The sequence below is a fragment of the Elaeis guineensis genome, chromosome 7 (genome assembly GCF_000442705.2).
Source record: "Elaeis guineensis isolate ETL-2024a chromosome 7, EG11, whole genome shotgun sequence".
Taxonomy (NCBI): domain Eukaryota; kingdom Viridiplantae; phylum Streptophyta; class Magnoliopsida; order Arecales; family Arecaceae; genus Elaeis; species Elaeis guineensis.
Window position 1 is genome coordinate 86113250 of NC_025999.2, and position 13960 is coordinate 86127209.

The 13960-nt window shown below is 39.6% G+C and overlaps 1 protein-coding gene across 1 annotated transcript; it reads right to left on the minus strand.

Annotated features, from left to right (window-relative positions):
- Positions 1-10981: 10981 nt before the first annotated feature.
- Positions 10982-12508, minus strand: LOC105048670 (uncharacterized). The gene has a single exon (XM_010928061.4). It carries the CDS (start codon positions 12484-12486, stop codon positions 11176-11178), a length of 1311 nt encoding a protein of 436 aa, XP_010926363.3. The 5' UTR covers positions 12487-12508; the 3' UTR covers positions 10982-11175.
- Positions 12509-13960: the final 1452 nt, after the last annotated feature.

Below are 13960 nucleotides of genomic sequence, written 5' to 3' on the forward strand. Positions count from 1 at the left end.
GAGAATTATGAGCTCCTGGCTGGACGTAATTTGTTGTTGATGAACAGAAGAGAGCTTGATCAATAGGATTGATTTTTTTTTTCTCTCTTATTTAGGGTTATCCCGCATCAATTTGGTATCAGAGCCGGTTGATTAGGGCTTTAGTTTAAATTCAGTAATTTAAATTTTTGCAAGTTAAATTTTTGCACTCTAAATTTTATATTTTACTTTCAAATATTTTTAATTTTTATTACACTTTATTTCTGCATCCTAGAGTTGCATGATCACTAGATCAGGTACTTGGTACCAACATCCTACTTCCCCACCCAATACCAATATGGATCCCAATATAGTAGCTATCATTAATGCTCTGACTGAAAAGTTTGATGATATGAAAAATTTTATGAAAGCCATGGATGAAAGAATAGTGGTATTAGAAGAAGCTAGGTAGAAACAACCTGAACCTGAGTCTCTCCGACTACCTATAAGACAAAGAGGTAGGAATCTAGAACTTGATCGACCTATAGGGGCATGCTCGCACCATAACCAGTTTGATCAAGATGAGCATATTCTTAGGAATGTGAAGGTCGAAGCCCCAAGTTTTGATGGTTGTCTAGATCTGAGAGAGTATCTAGATTGAGAATCAGATATGGACCACTATTTTAGATGGTACGAAATGTCTGAAGCAAGGAGAGTTAGGTTTACTAGGATGAAATTGGTTAGGTAAGCCTGACTTTATTGAAAAAGTGTTAAGCGTCTTCTCAATCAGAGAAGACAAGATTTGATAGAAATATGGGATGAGATGAAAGAAAAACTCAGAGAGAAGTACCTCCCTATCTTTTATCAATAAAGACTTTTAGATCAATGGCAGAGGCTTACTTAAGGGAATAGATCAGTCACCGAGTATATCACGAGATTTGATGAATATCTCATGAGATGTGGAGTAGCCGAAGATAGGGTTGTTACTTTATCTAGATTTAGAGCTGGATTATGATAGGATATTCAGTGTGAGCTGTTTCTGCGAGAGGTAACCACGTTGGAACAAGCTTATCAACTTGCCTTAGACTTTGAGAGATTTTTTAGATATTCGAATCTCCGTCGTCCTGAACCCAGCCGAGTAACCCCTTCTGGATCGAGACATAATATTAATCAAACTCCTAGTAACGGACCTCCACTTACAAATTCTATTAGGAGAAAAGAAGATAAAGGAAAAGGAGCTATAGGAGAGTTATCAAAAGGAAGTAGTCCTCGATCCCATTGCTTCAAGTGCCATGGTTACGGTCATTTTGCTGCATAATGTCCCAATCGATCATTATTCATAGAAGAATTAGAAGAAGAAACTCTAGAAAATATTGAGGAGAAAGTTTATGAAGCTGATCCAGATTTAGCCGAGCAATTTGAGAGTACTGAGGACATCCTAGGTTATGCTGCATCTGAGTCAGACCTTAAGCTTGGAGTTGTTAGGTATGTCCTAGCATAAACTAAGAAAAGTGAAGACTGACGTAGGACTTCTATTTTCCATACCTTCATAAAATTTGACGATAAAATTTGTAAGGTGATCATTGATAGCGATAGCTGTATCAACACCATCTCCATCGACACGGTTAAGTGATTAGGATTAACTCCTGTGGATCATCTCAGTCCATACCATATGTCTTGGATTGATTCCTCCTCTATTTTCATCAAATTTAGATGTCGTATGCCCATCTAGCTTCATTCCTACCAGAATCATGTGTGGTGCGATGTCTTACCTATGAAAGGTGGAAGTATCATTTTAAGTCGGTCTTGGCTATTCGATAATGATGTTACGATCTATGGCCGAACCAACTCCTGTAGCTTTACTCATCAGGATAAGAAGATCACGATTAATCCTTCTCCACCTAAGGCTACTAATAGAAAGATAGACGATGGACCAAAAGAAAATCTCAAGAAGAAAAGCCTCCATCTGATAGGTGCTAAAGAATTAAAGACGACCATGAGTGAAGGATCACCAGTTTGGATGCTTGCTGCTAGAGAAGTTCGTGAGGATTCTAACGTGGATTATCCTAAGAAAGTAGCTAGCCTTTTTAGTGAGTTTTATGATGTCTTTCTTGAGATCTTCCAGATTACTTACCGCCTATGAGAAACATTCAACATGTCATTGATTTAGTTTCTGGATCTACCCTATCCAACTTGTCCCACTATAGGTTGAACCCTAATGAGCATGCCGAGCTACAAAGGTAAGTTGGAGAACTGATAAAAAAAAGATTTATGAGGGAGAGTTTGAGTCCTTACGCGGTTCCTGCACTACTGACTCCAAAGAAGGATGGTACATAGAGAATGTGCATAGATAGCCGTGCCATTAACAAGATCACCATTAAATACTGCTTTCCTATCCCTAGGTTAGATGACATGTTAGATATGATGGCCAGATCCACTATCTTTTCTAAGATTGATCTTAAGAGTGGTTACCATTAAGTAAGGATTAGATCGGGAGATGAGTGAAAAACTGCTTTCAAGATAAAAAATGGTTTATATGAGTAGATGGTGATGTCATTTGGATTATCTAATGCCTCTAGTACCTTCATGAGGTTGATGATCCAAGTACTACGATCATTTATAGGAGTATTTGTAGTCGTATATTTTGATGACATTTGGATCTATAGTCGAACTAGGGAAGACCATCTAGATCATCTCCAAAGAGTGTGTCAAGTTCTTAAAACAGAAAGCTTGCATGGTAATCCTAAGAAGTGCACTTTTATGACAGACCATATCATCTTTTTAAGTTTTGTTGTTACCCCCAATGGTGTATCTCCTGATCCTGAAAAGATTAGAGCAATAGTTGAGTGGCCGGTGCCCAAGAGTGTGCATGACGTGCGGAGTTTTCATGAATTAGCAACCTTTTATCATAGGTTCATAAAAGGGTTTAGCACTATAGTTGCTCCCATCACTGACTGCATTAAAAAAAAAAATTTAAATGGATTAGGACAGCCAATAGATCCTTTCTAGACATTAAGGACAAGATGACCCATGCCCCAATCTTACGTCTTCCTGATTTTTTTAAGATTTTTGAAGTAGCATGCGATACGTCAGGAGTTGAGATTGGTGGTATCCTTAGTCAAAAAGGTCATCCGCTAGCATACTTTAGTGAGAAACTTAACGATTCTAAACTCAAGTATTCTACCTACGATAAGGAGTTTTATGTAGTAATCCAAGCTTTAAGATATTGGAGGCATTACCTACTACTGCAAGAATTTATTTTGTACTCTGACCATGAGGCCTGTAGATTTCTAAATTTTCAAAAAAAATTGAATCATAGACACAGTAGGTGGGTCGAGTTTTTGCAAGCCTATACTTTTGTTTTGAAATACCGTGCAGGTGTAGAGAATCGTATTGTTGATGCCCTGAGTCGTCGTCATACTTTACTGTCCACTGTTAGTATAGAAGTTGTTGGTTTTGATAAGGTTAAAAAAAATTATGAGTGTCCAGATTTTGGTGACATACTTACCGCTTTACGTAAGGAGCTATCTAGAGAATGTAGTGAATATACCCTTCAGGATAGTTACCTATTTAGAAAAACTAAGCTGTGTATCCCCCGTACATCTTTAAGAGATTTTTTAGTTTGGGCATTATATGCTGGAGGATTAGCTGGACACTTTGGTAGGAATAAAACTATAGAGTTGGTAGAAGCCCGTTCTTTTGGTCAAGCTTGAAAAGAGATGTCGCACGAATTGTTGCCCAATGTAGAACATATACCGTGGCCAAGCAAAGAAAATAAAACACTGGCCTATATACATCCTTACCTACACCAGACTGTCCTTGGCAAGATGTTAGTATGAATTTTGTTTTGGAATTACCTAGGACAGCTAGGAAGCATGATTCTATTCTAGTGGTTGTAGATAGATTTTCAAAAATGGCCCATTTCTTGCCCTGTTGCCAAATGTCTGATGCATCGAAAGTTGCAAGGATATATTTTGATGAAATTGTTAGACTATATGGATTACCTAAAACCATTGTTTCTGATAGGGATGTTAGATTTATGAGCTACTTTTGGAAAATCCTATGGTACCTTTTAGGCACAAAACTAAAATTTTCTTCTGCCTATCATCCGCAAACCGACGGTCAGACAGAAGTGGTTAATAGGAGTCTTGAAAATCTTTTGCATTATTTGATTGGGGAACATATAGGTAACTGGGATCTTTTGCTGTCTCGAGTCGAATTTGCAAACAATAGCTCCATTAATAGATCCATTGGCATGAGTCTTTTTGAAGTAGTTCATGGATATCAACCTAGAAAATCAATAGACCTCATCCCACTACCCATGCATGCTAAGATTTTCGAATCTACAGAGTCATTTGCACAGCATGTCAAGAGTTTGCATAGAGATATCAGTAAAAAAATTAGTATGAGCAATAAAGTTTATAAATAGAATGCAGATTTTCGTCGACGTGTCCAAGAGTTTGTAGAGGGAGACTATGTGATGGTTCGATTGAAGCCTGAACGGTTTCCACCCGAAACCGTGAAGAAGTTACATGCCCGAGGAGCAGGTCCATTTAAGTTCATAAAGAAAATCGGATCAAATGCGTATATTGTGGACCTACCTTCTGATTTTGGGATTAGCTCTATTTTTAATATTACAGATCTTGTCGCCTATAAAGAACTAACTTGGATACCTGGTGAGCCATTTGAGCCTGAACCAACCTTTGAGAGCGAACCTGTCCCTGAGTGTCCACCAACCAAAATGTCAGCAAAACAGTTCAGTTTGAGAGAATTTTGGATAAGCATATCCTCTCCACCCGGAGTCGAGGCTATCAGCGGTATCTGGTCAGATGGCGAGGTCGATCAGAGTCTGAAGATATCTGGATCACTCGAGAAGAGCTACAATGCATTGATCCCGATCTACTTGAGCGTCATCAAAGTGGAATCGACCCACACTCGACAGGGTCGAGTTTTTCCCACCTTGGGAGAATTGATGCGGACACCAGAGCCATCAAAAATCGACAACATGATTTAAATTCGATTTAAATCGAAGAAGCCTCATTAGATTGATTCTACTTCAGTTATTTATTTTCAGTCAATAAATTTTAATGCATTTAGCTTTAGGTCCATAAGGCCATACTTGGATTTATCCACATCACTTTTGGAGCCACCACTCTTCACATGCTAAGAGAAGAAATATGCATGCCAGCGTGTGCTGTGCTCATGCCAAGTTGTGTCAAGCATCAAGCACCCATATGGAGTTTCATTTCTTCTCTAGAATTCCTTAAAAGTTCTTGGCTACTTACTTATTTTGTTGAAAGCTGATTTTTTTCCTATGATAGATTATTTTATCACATATAATGCTTTACTTTTTTATGGAGGACTGATTTCTTTCTTGTAAAAGATAAGAGATTCCTAAAGAAACAGGACCCTTAGAGTCCTATATAAATCTTTGTATCTTCCATGAAAAGGACAATGCATGATTTTACAAACTCTATAAATACTTGTATCAATCGCTCCGAGAGGAAGAGGGTGTGAGATCCAAAATTGCCCCACAAGGAGAGGGTGTGAGGTCCACTTTCTATCCTACTCCTTCTACTTAAGATTCAGTGTTCCTGCAACTCTGATTCGACTCCATCTACCCACACAAGCCTATCCCGCCAAGAGAAGATCTGTCTCCTCTAGAATTTTTATCTATCGTGTTAAGAGGAGTGATTTCTTATTCTACAGATCATATGCTGTCAAGGACTTTCGTTCATTACCGGTTGATCTTTGATTTTTTTTTAATCCGATATTGGTAAAGACCCAGTTCTTTATCGATGGATCTGTTTGGTTAAAAGATTAAGAGCCCTAATCAGAGTAGTTTTTTAACTAACACAATCCAAATTCTAATCATCTTTTTAGATTTTTCTCACGGATTTAATGTTTTATTTTCTCTCGTTCCATTCATATTTCTTTTTTTGCATTTACTCGTGGACATGTTTAATTTCTGTTACTTGTTTATGAAATTCTCTATTGCTAGTTGTTTACTGATCTCTCGAATGACATTCATCTGTATTATTTAGATTAATCTCGCTTTAGTCTCATATCAATCAATCACGCCTCCTGAACAGAGTATAGACAACTATACTATCTGTCCTGAGAATAATAAACTTCTGACTGGATGTAAGTTATTGTTGATGAATAGAAGAGAGCTTGATCAATAGGATTGATTTTTTTTCTCTCCCTTCTTTAGGATTGTCCCGCAACATTCTTCCTTTAAAAAGAATCCTTTTTCTAAAAGTTCTAAAGCACGGGGATTATTATTGCCCATATTTAAATGCTGAGGTGAGCAATATCAATCGTTATAGCTCCTAACCGGTGAAGTTCAGCAAGGTTTGTTTCACCTTCCAATTAGTTAAGAATTATATGGAGGCGTGTTCAATCCCCATGAAGCGAGTATCTGCCACAAGCCTCCTAAGCTGGAGGCACGTTCAATCCCGCGAAGTGCTTCTTGGATATTTCCTTGCAGTTTTTCTTATCTTTTCTTTTTCTTGTTCAAATTTTTATACAGTTTTTGATGGGTCACTTATAGGCATAGACCGTGTCTGAATCTGATTAAGAAAAATTCTTCAGCAAGACTGCTGCAGATGCAGTGCAGTGAGTAGTCGTCCTAGTTTCCCAATTCAACATAGCTTGCGACTTCTGAGTCTGCCAGCCGGGTTGTCTCAAAATGGTCTTCAACCATTACTGCAGAGATCAACCATCATAAAGGAAGAAAAGCTGCATCACAGTTAATCATCAGGCAAAAGCTTCAGATGTAAAATTTGATGTTAACTCCAGGCAAACTTTTGCCTCTTTAATGGACTGAAGATATCCTGGTAATCAGAACATGTACCTGCAATCGACCATAAAAGTTATCAAATAAAACATGTGGCACATTTTAATTTTCACTGTACATTTTTGCATACCAAAGACTCATGAAATCCACTGACCTAATACCGAAAAAAATCAAGTTTGAGCTAGAACAATATATCACACAGAAGTTGGAAGGATGCTTTAACAATGTATTGGAAAACCAGAAAGTTAAAAACATTTAACAAGGCACGATACCAGAACCGGAAAATGCTTTACATTGATGTGCATGAAATCATGAATTATGTAACTTAAAGGACACATAAAACGGCTGCAACTTAAGAATAATGATTTTATCTTTTACTTTAAATATCCAAATTATGAATTGTGATTTTCTTGAAGATGTTTGATTGGCATGAGAAATTGGATGAGTCTCATCAAAATTGAACTTTCCAATTGTATAATTTCAATTATTAAATGAAATTATATTACACAGCCAAGCACCTAAATGTATAAAATCATAACATGTAATCTCTAAAAAAACAATAACAAAATCATGATTCCATCACATGTCCAAGCCCACCTGAAATGATCTAAAGACCAGGCATAGCATATGAGGGGCAAAATTAAGAAAGATTCAGTATCTTGTAACCTTGTATGTGTGCAGAAGTGCCTGATTTTGCTGGCTAGAGTCGTGGAGGTGATGCTGATGGCCAGGCATTTCAGTGCAGTAAATTAGGATGTAGTACGTTGATGATCCTACCTCTTTGCAGCAATTTCAGTGCAGTAAATTAGGATGTAGTATGTTGATGATCCTACCTCTTTGCAGCAATTTCGGTGCAATCCATCCCAAGCCATGTTTGCGATCATTAGCCTATATTTACTGTTTTGGACTATAAAAATTAAAATAAGGATTCTAAAATAGCTGAAATTTAATCAGTTGATGATCTAATACCTTGTAAGGATTTAATTTCTTTGCAGTTAAACAGAAATACGCTCCTAAAACCCATTAAGGTGAGGGGAAGAGAGAAGTAAAAAAGATGGGAGGGGATAATGATTTTGATTAGGGTCGCGTGGGACCTTAATGGTTATAACACAAGCATCCACATTAAGGTTTTTAAAAAAAAAAAAAGGATAAGAATTGTATCAAAGAACAGACTGCAGCTGCCCAAGTCACCTGCATAAGCTCAAACCTTGGATGAGTGATCGAGTGCTTCCTCTCCTTCTGTCCTCTCTCCAACTTTTTGTTATTTTTCTACATTTTCTTAGTTATTTCTATTTTTCTGTCTTTTTTAATCTGTGATTATGAATTTAACATTTTTTTAATTTCTTTGTATATACAAACAGCATAGGTGGTACCACCTATGTGGCTGCATGCTGCTCAGGCAATATGCAGTACCTCAACTGCCTGCATATTGCAAGTGTTTTTGAAGCCTTAGAGATAAATATACCTCTGATTAAGTGCATGTCTACACGTTAGACCATTTGCTGTTAATTAGGATTCACATTCTTATCTACAACATCTACAAATGTAATAGCTCAGTGAAACAAGCGTGTCAGAGTGTTCGAACAGAAAGTTTAAACAAATGCACCATATTCTGAGCCCATTTAGATATCAATAATCAATCACTCTCTTAATTAGTTATTATTTGTCTTTTTGGCACCCCCGGACTCTAGAAATGCATTATCTTTTAGCTTGTTCATCAAAATTCTTGTTTAAGAGGATGAACCTTGGCAGAACAGTAAGGTTGCTCCATTTCAACCTTAGTGTCACAGGTTTCAAACACAGAAATAGGCTCAATGCATGCAGGGATAAGGCTATGTATATCCAACCATTCCTAGACCCCGCAGTGGGGGGAGCCTTGTGCACTATCATGCCCTTTCATTAACATTCTTATTCGCATCAGAGGTTCACAATATGCATCATTTATGAAATATCACCAATGAACTGTTTTAACTCTTACCACAAAAGGCTACATGAAAATTAACATTTTTCCTTCTTCCAACATTTAGATTTCTTAACTTTTTTTTTATATTAATTTATCTTTTTACTGCATGATTCAAGAAAAATAAAAATGTTTCAATTAAAAGAATAATTGCAGTCCAATATCCTGAACAGAAGTATGCTTCAATGTGAAGATCTCCAACATTTGTTTTCCAATGTCCATTAAATGTGTATCCACCTAGAGCGCACTCAAGACTATCAACATGATCACCTCAAGTAAGTCATTTATTCACAAGAATAAGTAAGATTGCTTTCAAGATTCAAGATAAACAAGGTTGCCAAGACTACTGTTTACCATATGATATTTGTCAAGTTCCTTGACTTCATGCATTCATTTCCTAGTATCTGACAAACTACTATTCAAAATTGTATCAAATGAGGTGTTTTTTGTTTCCATGTCTGGCATTGTTTCGCAAGCTTATTTTCATCTGTAATAATTCTCAAAAGCTCTGCAAAACCAGGAACTTTTGCAGTTTGGAGAGAGGACAATATCAACTATAATTATTTACTTCTTTAATCTCACGAAATTCCATTATGCACCTTACTCCTCTGAAAATAATTTGGTTCCAACAAAGGATTTCTGATAAAAAGGAGGGACTTCAAGAATTTATTCAAGATAGAATGTAAAACTTGGTCTAGTTATCCTTCTCGCTGAAATATATGATTCTATATCTTAGGCCCTCATTTTCCTATGCATTAAATTCATTAAACTGTTCCTATATTGGGAGAATGACTTCCGATTCTAGCCCTTTTTGTTTTTTTATTCCCTTAAACCAAGAAGAATTAAACTCTAATTCATTATTCTCAAGCATGCTGCCAATAATCAAGGGTGGTAGGTACCTCTGATTAAAATAACTGATAGTTAATCAAGTACAATAAACAAGAGAGAAATAATGCATGGTATACACACTTTATTTGAATTACGAAACTAGTTACTGCAAATATTTCCTGTATAAACCTTCATCAACTTGATGGGTTTTTCTCAATAATCATTGCCATAACCAACAAACCTTCTTCCCCCCCACTTAAAATTTACTTCACAAATCCTCATTCACTGATAATTCTTCTGAAGGACAATCTCTAATGCTGCTACAAGCTTTCTAAATATCTTCCCACAACCTTCAACCATGATGCTTAGGTCATCCCCTCCTTTTTATAGACATGTCAACAAAGATTTGAGCACCTTCCGGGCTTTCTTGGATCTTTATTGCACATGTCCATATCATCTCACCATATGCTCCATTTCCTTGTCCTCAACTAGTCCTCTACTACTTAGAGGTTGATACATATATCTTCTCTACGGAACAGTTGACCTCACTGAACAAAATCCTCCAGTGGACTTATGCTATGAAACTTCTGCCTGATGTAGTATGATCCAAAAGAATTTCAATCCATGGCTTTCATAACCTACCAGGAGAATGTAACTTATCCCTCTAGCCATAACATGATATCATAGAGGAGCAAAGGGACAGGATAACATGAGGGGTCTCACCTATCTCCTGTTAGAATCTCACTCCTATCAAATTCTAAAGTAACACATAATGCACCCACACTATTAAGAAGACAGTGCCAATTATAGTATCCAAATGCGTTGCAACCTCCAGCATACAAATCAGATACTTGCAAAATCCAAATGCTAAGGATACTATTCAAAGATATACGGCATAAAAAACTATAGAACAGGCAACTATAAAAAGCATATAATTCATGAGTATGTATAGCATATATAGTGTAACGTTATAACCATCACCATCATAATATTTATAAGAAGTGCTAATAACTTGACAAAGCAGAGATGTAGTACCAATTTGCAATGCTAAACATTCTCTCACCCAATATAGTATTGGTCACAGAAGTTATTGATTTAATATTAAAACAAACAACGAGCCATAAATCCAATTGTTACAAGGACATGGATATCCAAATAACACCAACCTAAGAGAACCAAATCAGTTGTAATTGCTATCAGATTATACACAATTGAATGGATAAAGATAATCAAATCAAGTAAAGCAGAGAATCTAAAGCTTAATGCATACCATTATGATTCCTCACATTTATCGCAACATGAGGGAAAAAGTACTGAGTTGTAAAAGAAAATTCCCCTGAGGCAAAACAGCATCAGCGACAACTGCACTTTTCCCACCTAAGCAGGCAGTGAGCTCTGATATCCAAATTTTAGAATGGTTGACTTAAAACTTGAAATACCACAGGAATTGCTGAACGATCCTCAGCATTGAAAATTTTAAAAAGGATAATTACATTGTCACAGTTCTACATTCTACGATGCAGTAAAGGGTCAATCTCTAATACAACATTTCCGACCCGATAAGCAAAAGCACATCACAACTACGATCTATTCTGCCCTATGAGTTTGCTCCCTGTTACTACAACAGTTATTATGGCATATGCACTGGAATCTCTTCATCCTTCAAGAAGGGAAGGTTTTGAAGATTACCCAGAAGCTCATCAGTAGCATCCATGTCAATATGAAAGCTCATCGTGTCCCCTTCATCCCCCACAATCTCAGCATTGCCCTCCAAACCCTTGGCCACTTCGTTAATATTAATGTCTCTGAACTCTACTTCTTCATCGACATCAATGGTGGCAACCTTCGCCCTACTTCCCTCCCCTACCTCAGGGCCAAGCATCGCCGGCTCAGCCCCATTGCCACCCTTCCCCTCATTCTCCGCGTTCCAAGTCCTCTTCTTTAGGCCCCCACCAACCTTCTTTCTGGCCATCTTCTTCTTATTCCTCGCGGCCGGTGCTGTCGTCCACTGAGGCTTAATCGCATTTTCCCTCTTCCCATCATCCTGCGGTGCCTCGCTGGGCCCATTTCGGGGGTCATGCTGGTTGCCGGGGGGCGGCTGCGAGGGGTGGTTCCCAGACCACGGGAATATCGGACGGAAGGGCTTCCACCCGCTACTAAGATCCGGCGATCCACCGAAGCCCGGCCCGCCAGGAAAACCTAGGGGGAAGAAGCCCCAGGAGCAGTAGTACATGTCGGTACCGGGGACGATGGGCGGCGGAGTGGCGATCTCGGCGGCGCTGAAAGCCCGGCGGCAGGTGGGGCAGCGGAGGGAGCAGTTCAGGTAGGCGCGGGTGTACTGGTGGAGATGGCAGCAGAACGTGCATGCTGTCCAGAAGGTGCCAGCCGCGGGGTTGCCGGCGGCGGCGGCGGCGGCGGCGGCGGAGGATGGGGAGGGTTTGGAGGCGAAAGAGGCGGCGATGTGGATCTCGGCGTCGAAGAGGGACTTCTTGGAGGGGTCGGAGAGGACGGACCAGGCGTCGGAAACGAAGCGGAAGGCGGCATCCGCGCCGGGGGAGCGGTTGCGGTCGGGGTGGAGGAGGAGGGCGAGGCGGCGATAGGCTAGCTTGACAGCGGAGGGTTCACGGTCGTCGGGGGAGGAGGGGAGCTGGAGGACGGCGTACCAGTCGACGTGGTTGTTGACGCGGCGCTGGGAGGCGAGGAGGACGTCGGCGACGGCGAGGATCTGGTCGACGCCGTCGATGAGGGGGTCCGCCTCCATCGCCCGCTCCGCGAACCGCTTGCTCCCCACGAGATCCCGCGCCGCGAGGAGCTTCTCCGCTATCGCCAGACACCGCTGCGCCTCTGCCCGGCCCCCGGGATCCATGGCTTCTTTCAGCTCTCCCCGGTGGTGCGGCGAAAGGAGGGGTAGAAATTGGGAAATGCGCTGGAGAAAGGTCATAATGACGCAAAAGGACAGATAAATCTTTTAAAAATGACAAAGATTCATTGTTAATCGATAGGGGGTTAAAAGGGCATTTTAGTCTGTTCATATGGGATGCAGCAGCGCACCGTGCCTCCCGTCGGGTGCCCTGTCCTACTTTAGCTGATCAGCGTGGGATAATGTGGTGGTTACATCGGACAAGAAATGCTTCTACGAACTTAACAAAAGGCCACGTGTAACTTGCTGCAATTGGATTGTGGGTCCTACTGTAATACGGTCAGGAGAGAATTATCCAGGGCCATGAGGCTTTGGCGTGTAAGGCCCACCATATGATGCGTTGGTGGCTTCGTTTTCCCAGAGCGTCCCTTCTCCCCAGCTTTGCCACGACATGCTAGGAGGCGCCGATTTGGGCACAACCGAATTCTCTTTTTTTTTTTTTTTTTTTTTTTTTTGGGGTACAAACCGAGTTCTTTTGCGACGTGGAATGGGTAGATTGGTGTGGCTGCAGAATTTTTTTCTTATTGCCGTGACAAATTACATGGACCAGATTTAGCGTCAACCATCAAGTCTGTGCCACGTCGGCACAGAGTAGAGTGTGTCGTTCACCGGCGCCCTTTAGCAGTTCCCAGTATCTGCCTCCATGGACGCTCGTCGCATCTTAGATCAGTTGTCGGGTCCAAACAGCAAAATAAGTCCTTGTTGCAGAATGTGCCACGCAAGCAATTAACGCTTTCAGGGGTCCAAACACCACCGCACACAAGAGCATGTGAATGAGTTTGCTCTTTCCACCCCCCCCCCCCCCCCCTTTTGGCGAGAATTACGCTTGACGTTTATTGTACGTTTGCCGCACAAAGTAGATGGATCCAGCCTCCAAATTGTGAATTTGTCCATGATGAAATGCGCTTTATGACATTTTTAGCAAATATTGCTTGTCTAATTTGCCTTCTGTTTGGTTGTACACCAATCTATATCTATTGAAAAGATTTATTGAAACTATATGCATGTATATATAATATGTTAATTATAAAAAATATCAAAAATTTTAAATACATATGCAGTCAGGAGACATATAACAAGTGTGACCATATCTCCGATAATGTGAATCCCACGTGGCTCTTCTTGTTGATTGTCGCATGCGGGGTTAGACATTTGGATTTAGAACTAGGGATGGAGATGAGTGATATATATGTATAGATAAGGAAATAAAAAGAGATGAGGGAGCGAGATGTGCTTTACTTTTATTTATTTTTAAAAGATTTGAGCTGCTATACATCAAATCTAAAGATGGGCAACCTTATAAATTCAAAATCCATGAAGACTTAATAGCCTATTAGAATTCTAAAAGTCTCTATTACATAAAGATTTCTCTATCGCGCACGCGTGTGTTGTGTAAGTTTTAAAGTCTTATATAGTTTGTTAGAGTTTTTAAGGAAATGAGTCTAGGCCCAAATTCATATATTTTGTTGGATTTAAATATGCAAAATTTTTAAAT

Bases quoted from the DNA above. Each gene is read 5' to 3' on its own strand.
- LOC105048670 (XM_010928061.4), bottom strand. From the start codon at position 12,486: ATGACCTTTCTCCAGCGCATTTCCCAATTTCTACCCCTCCTTTCGCCG.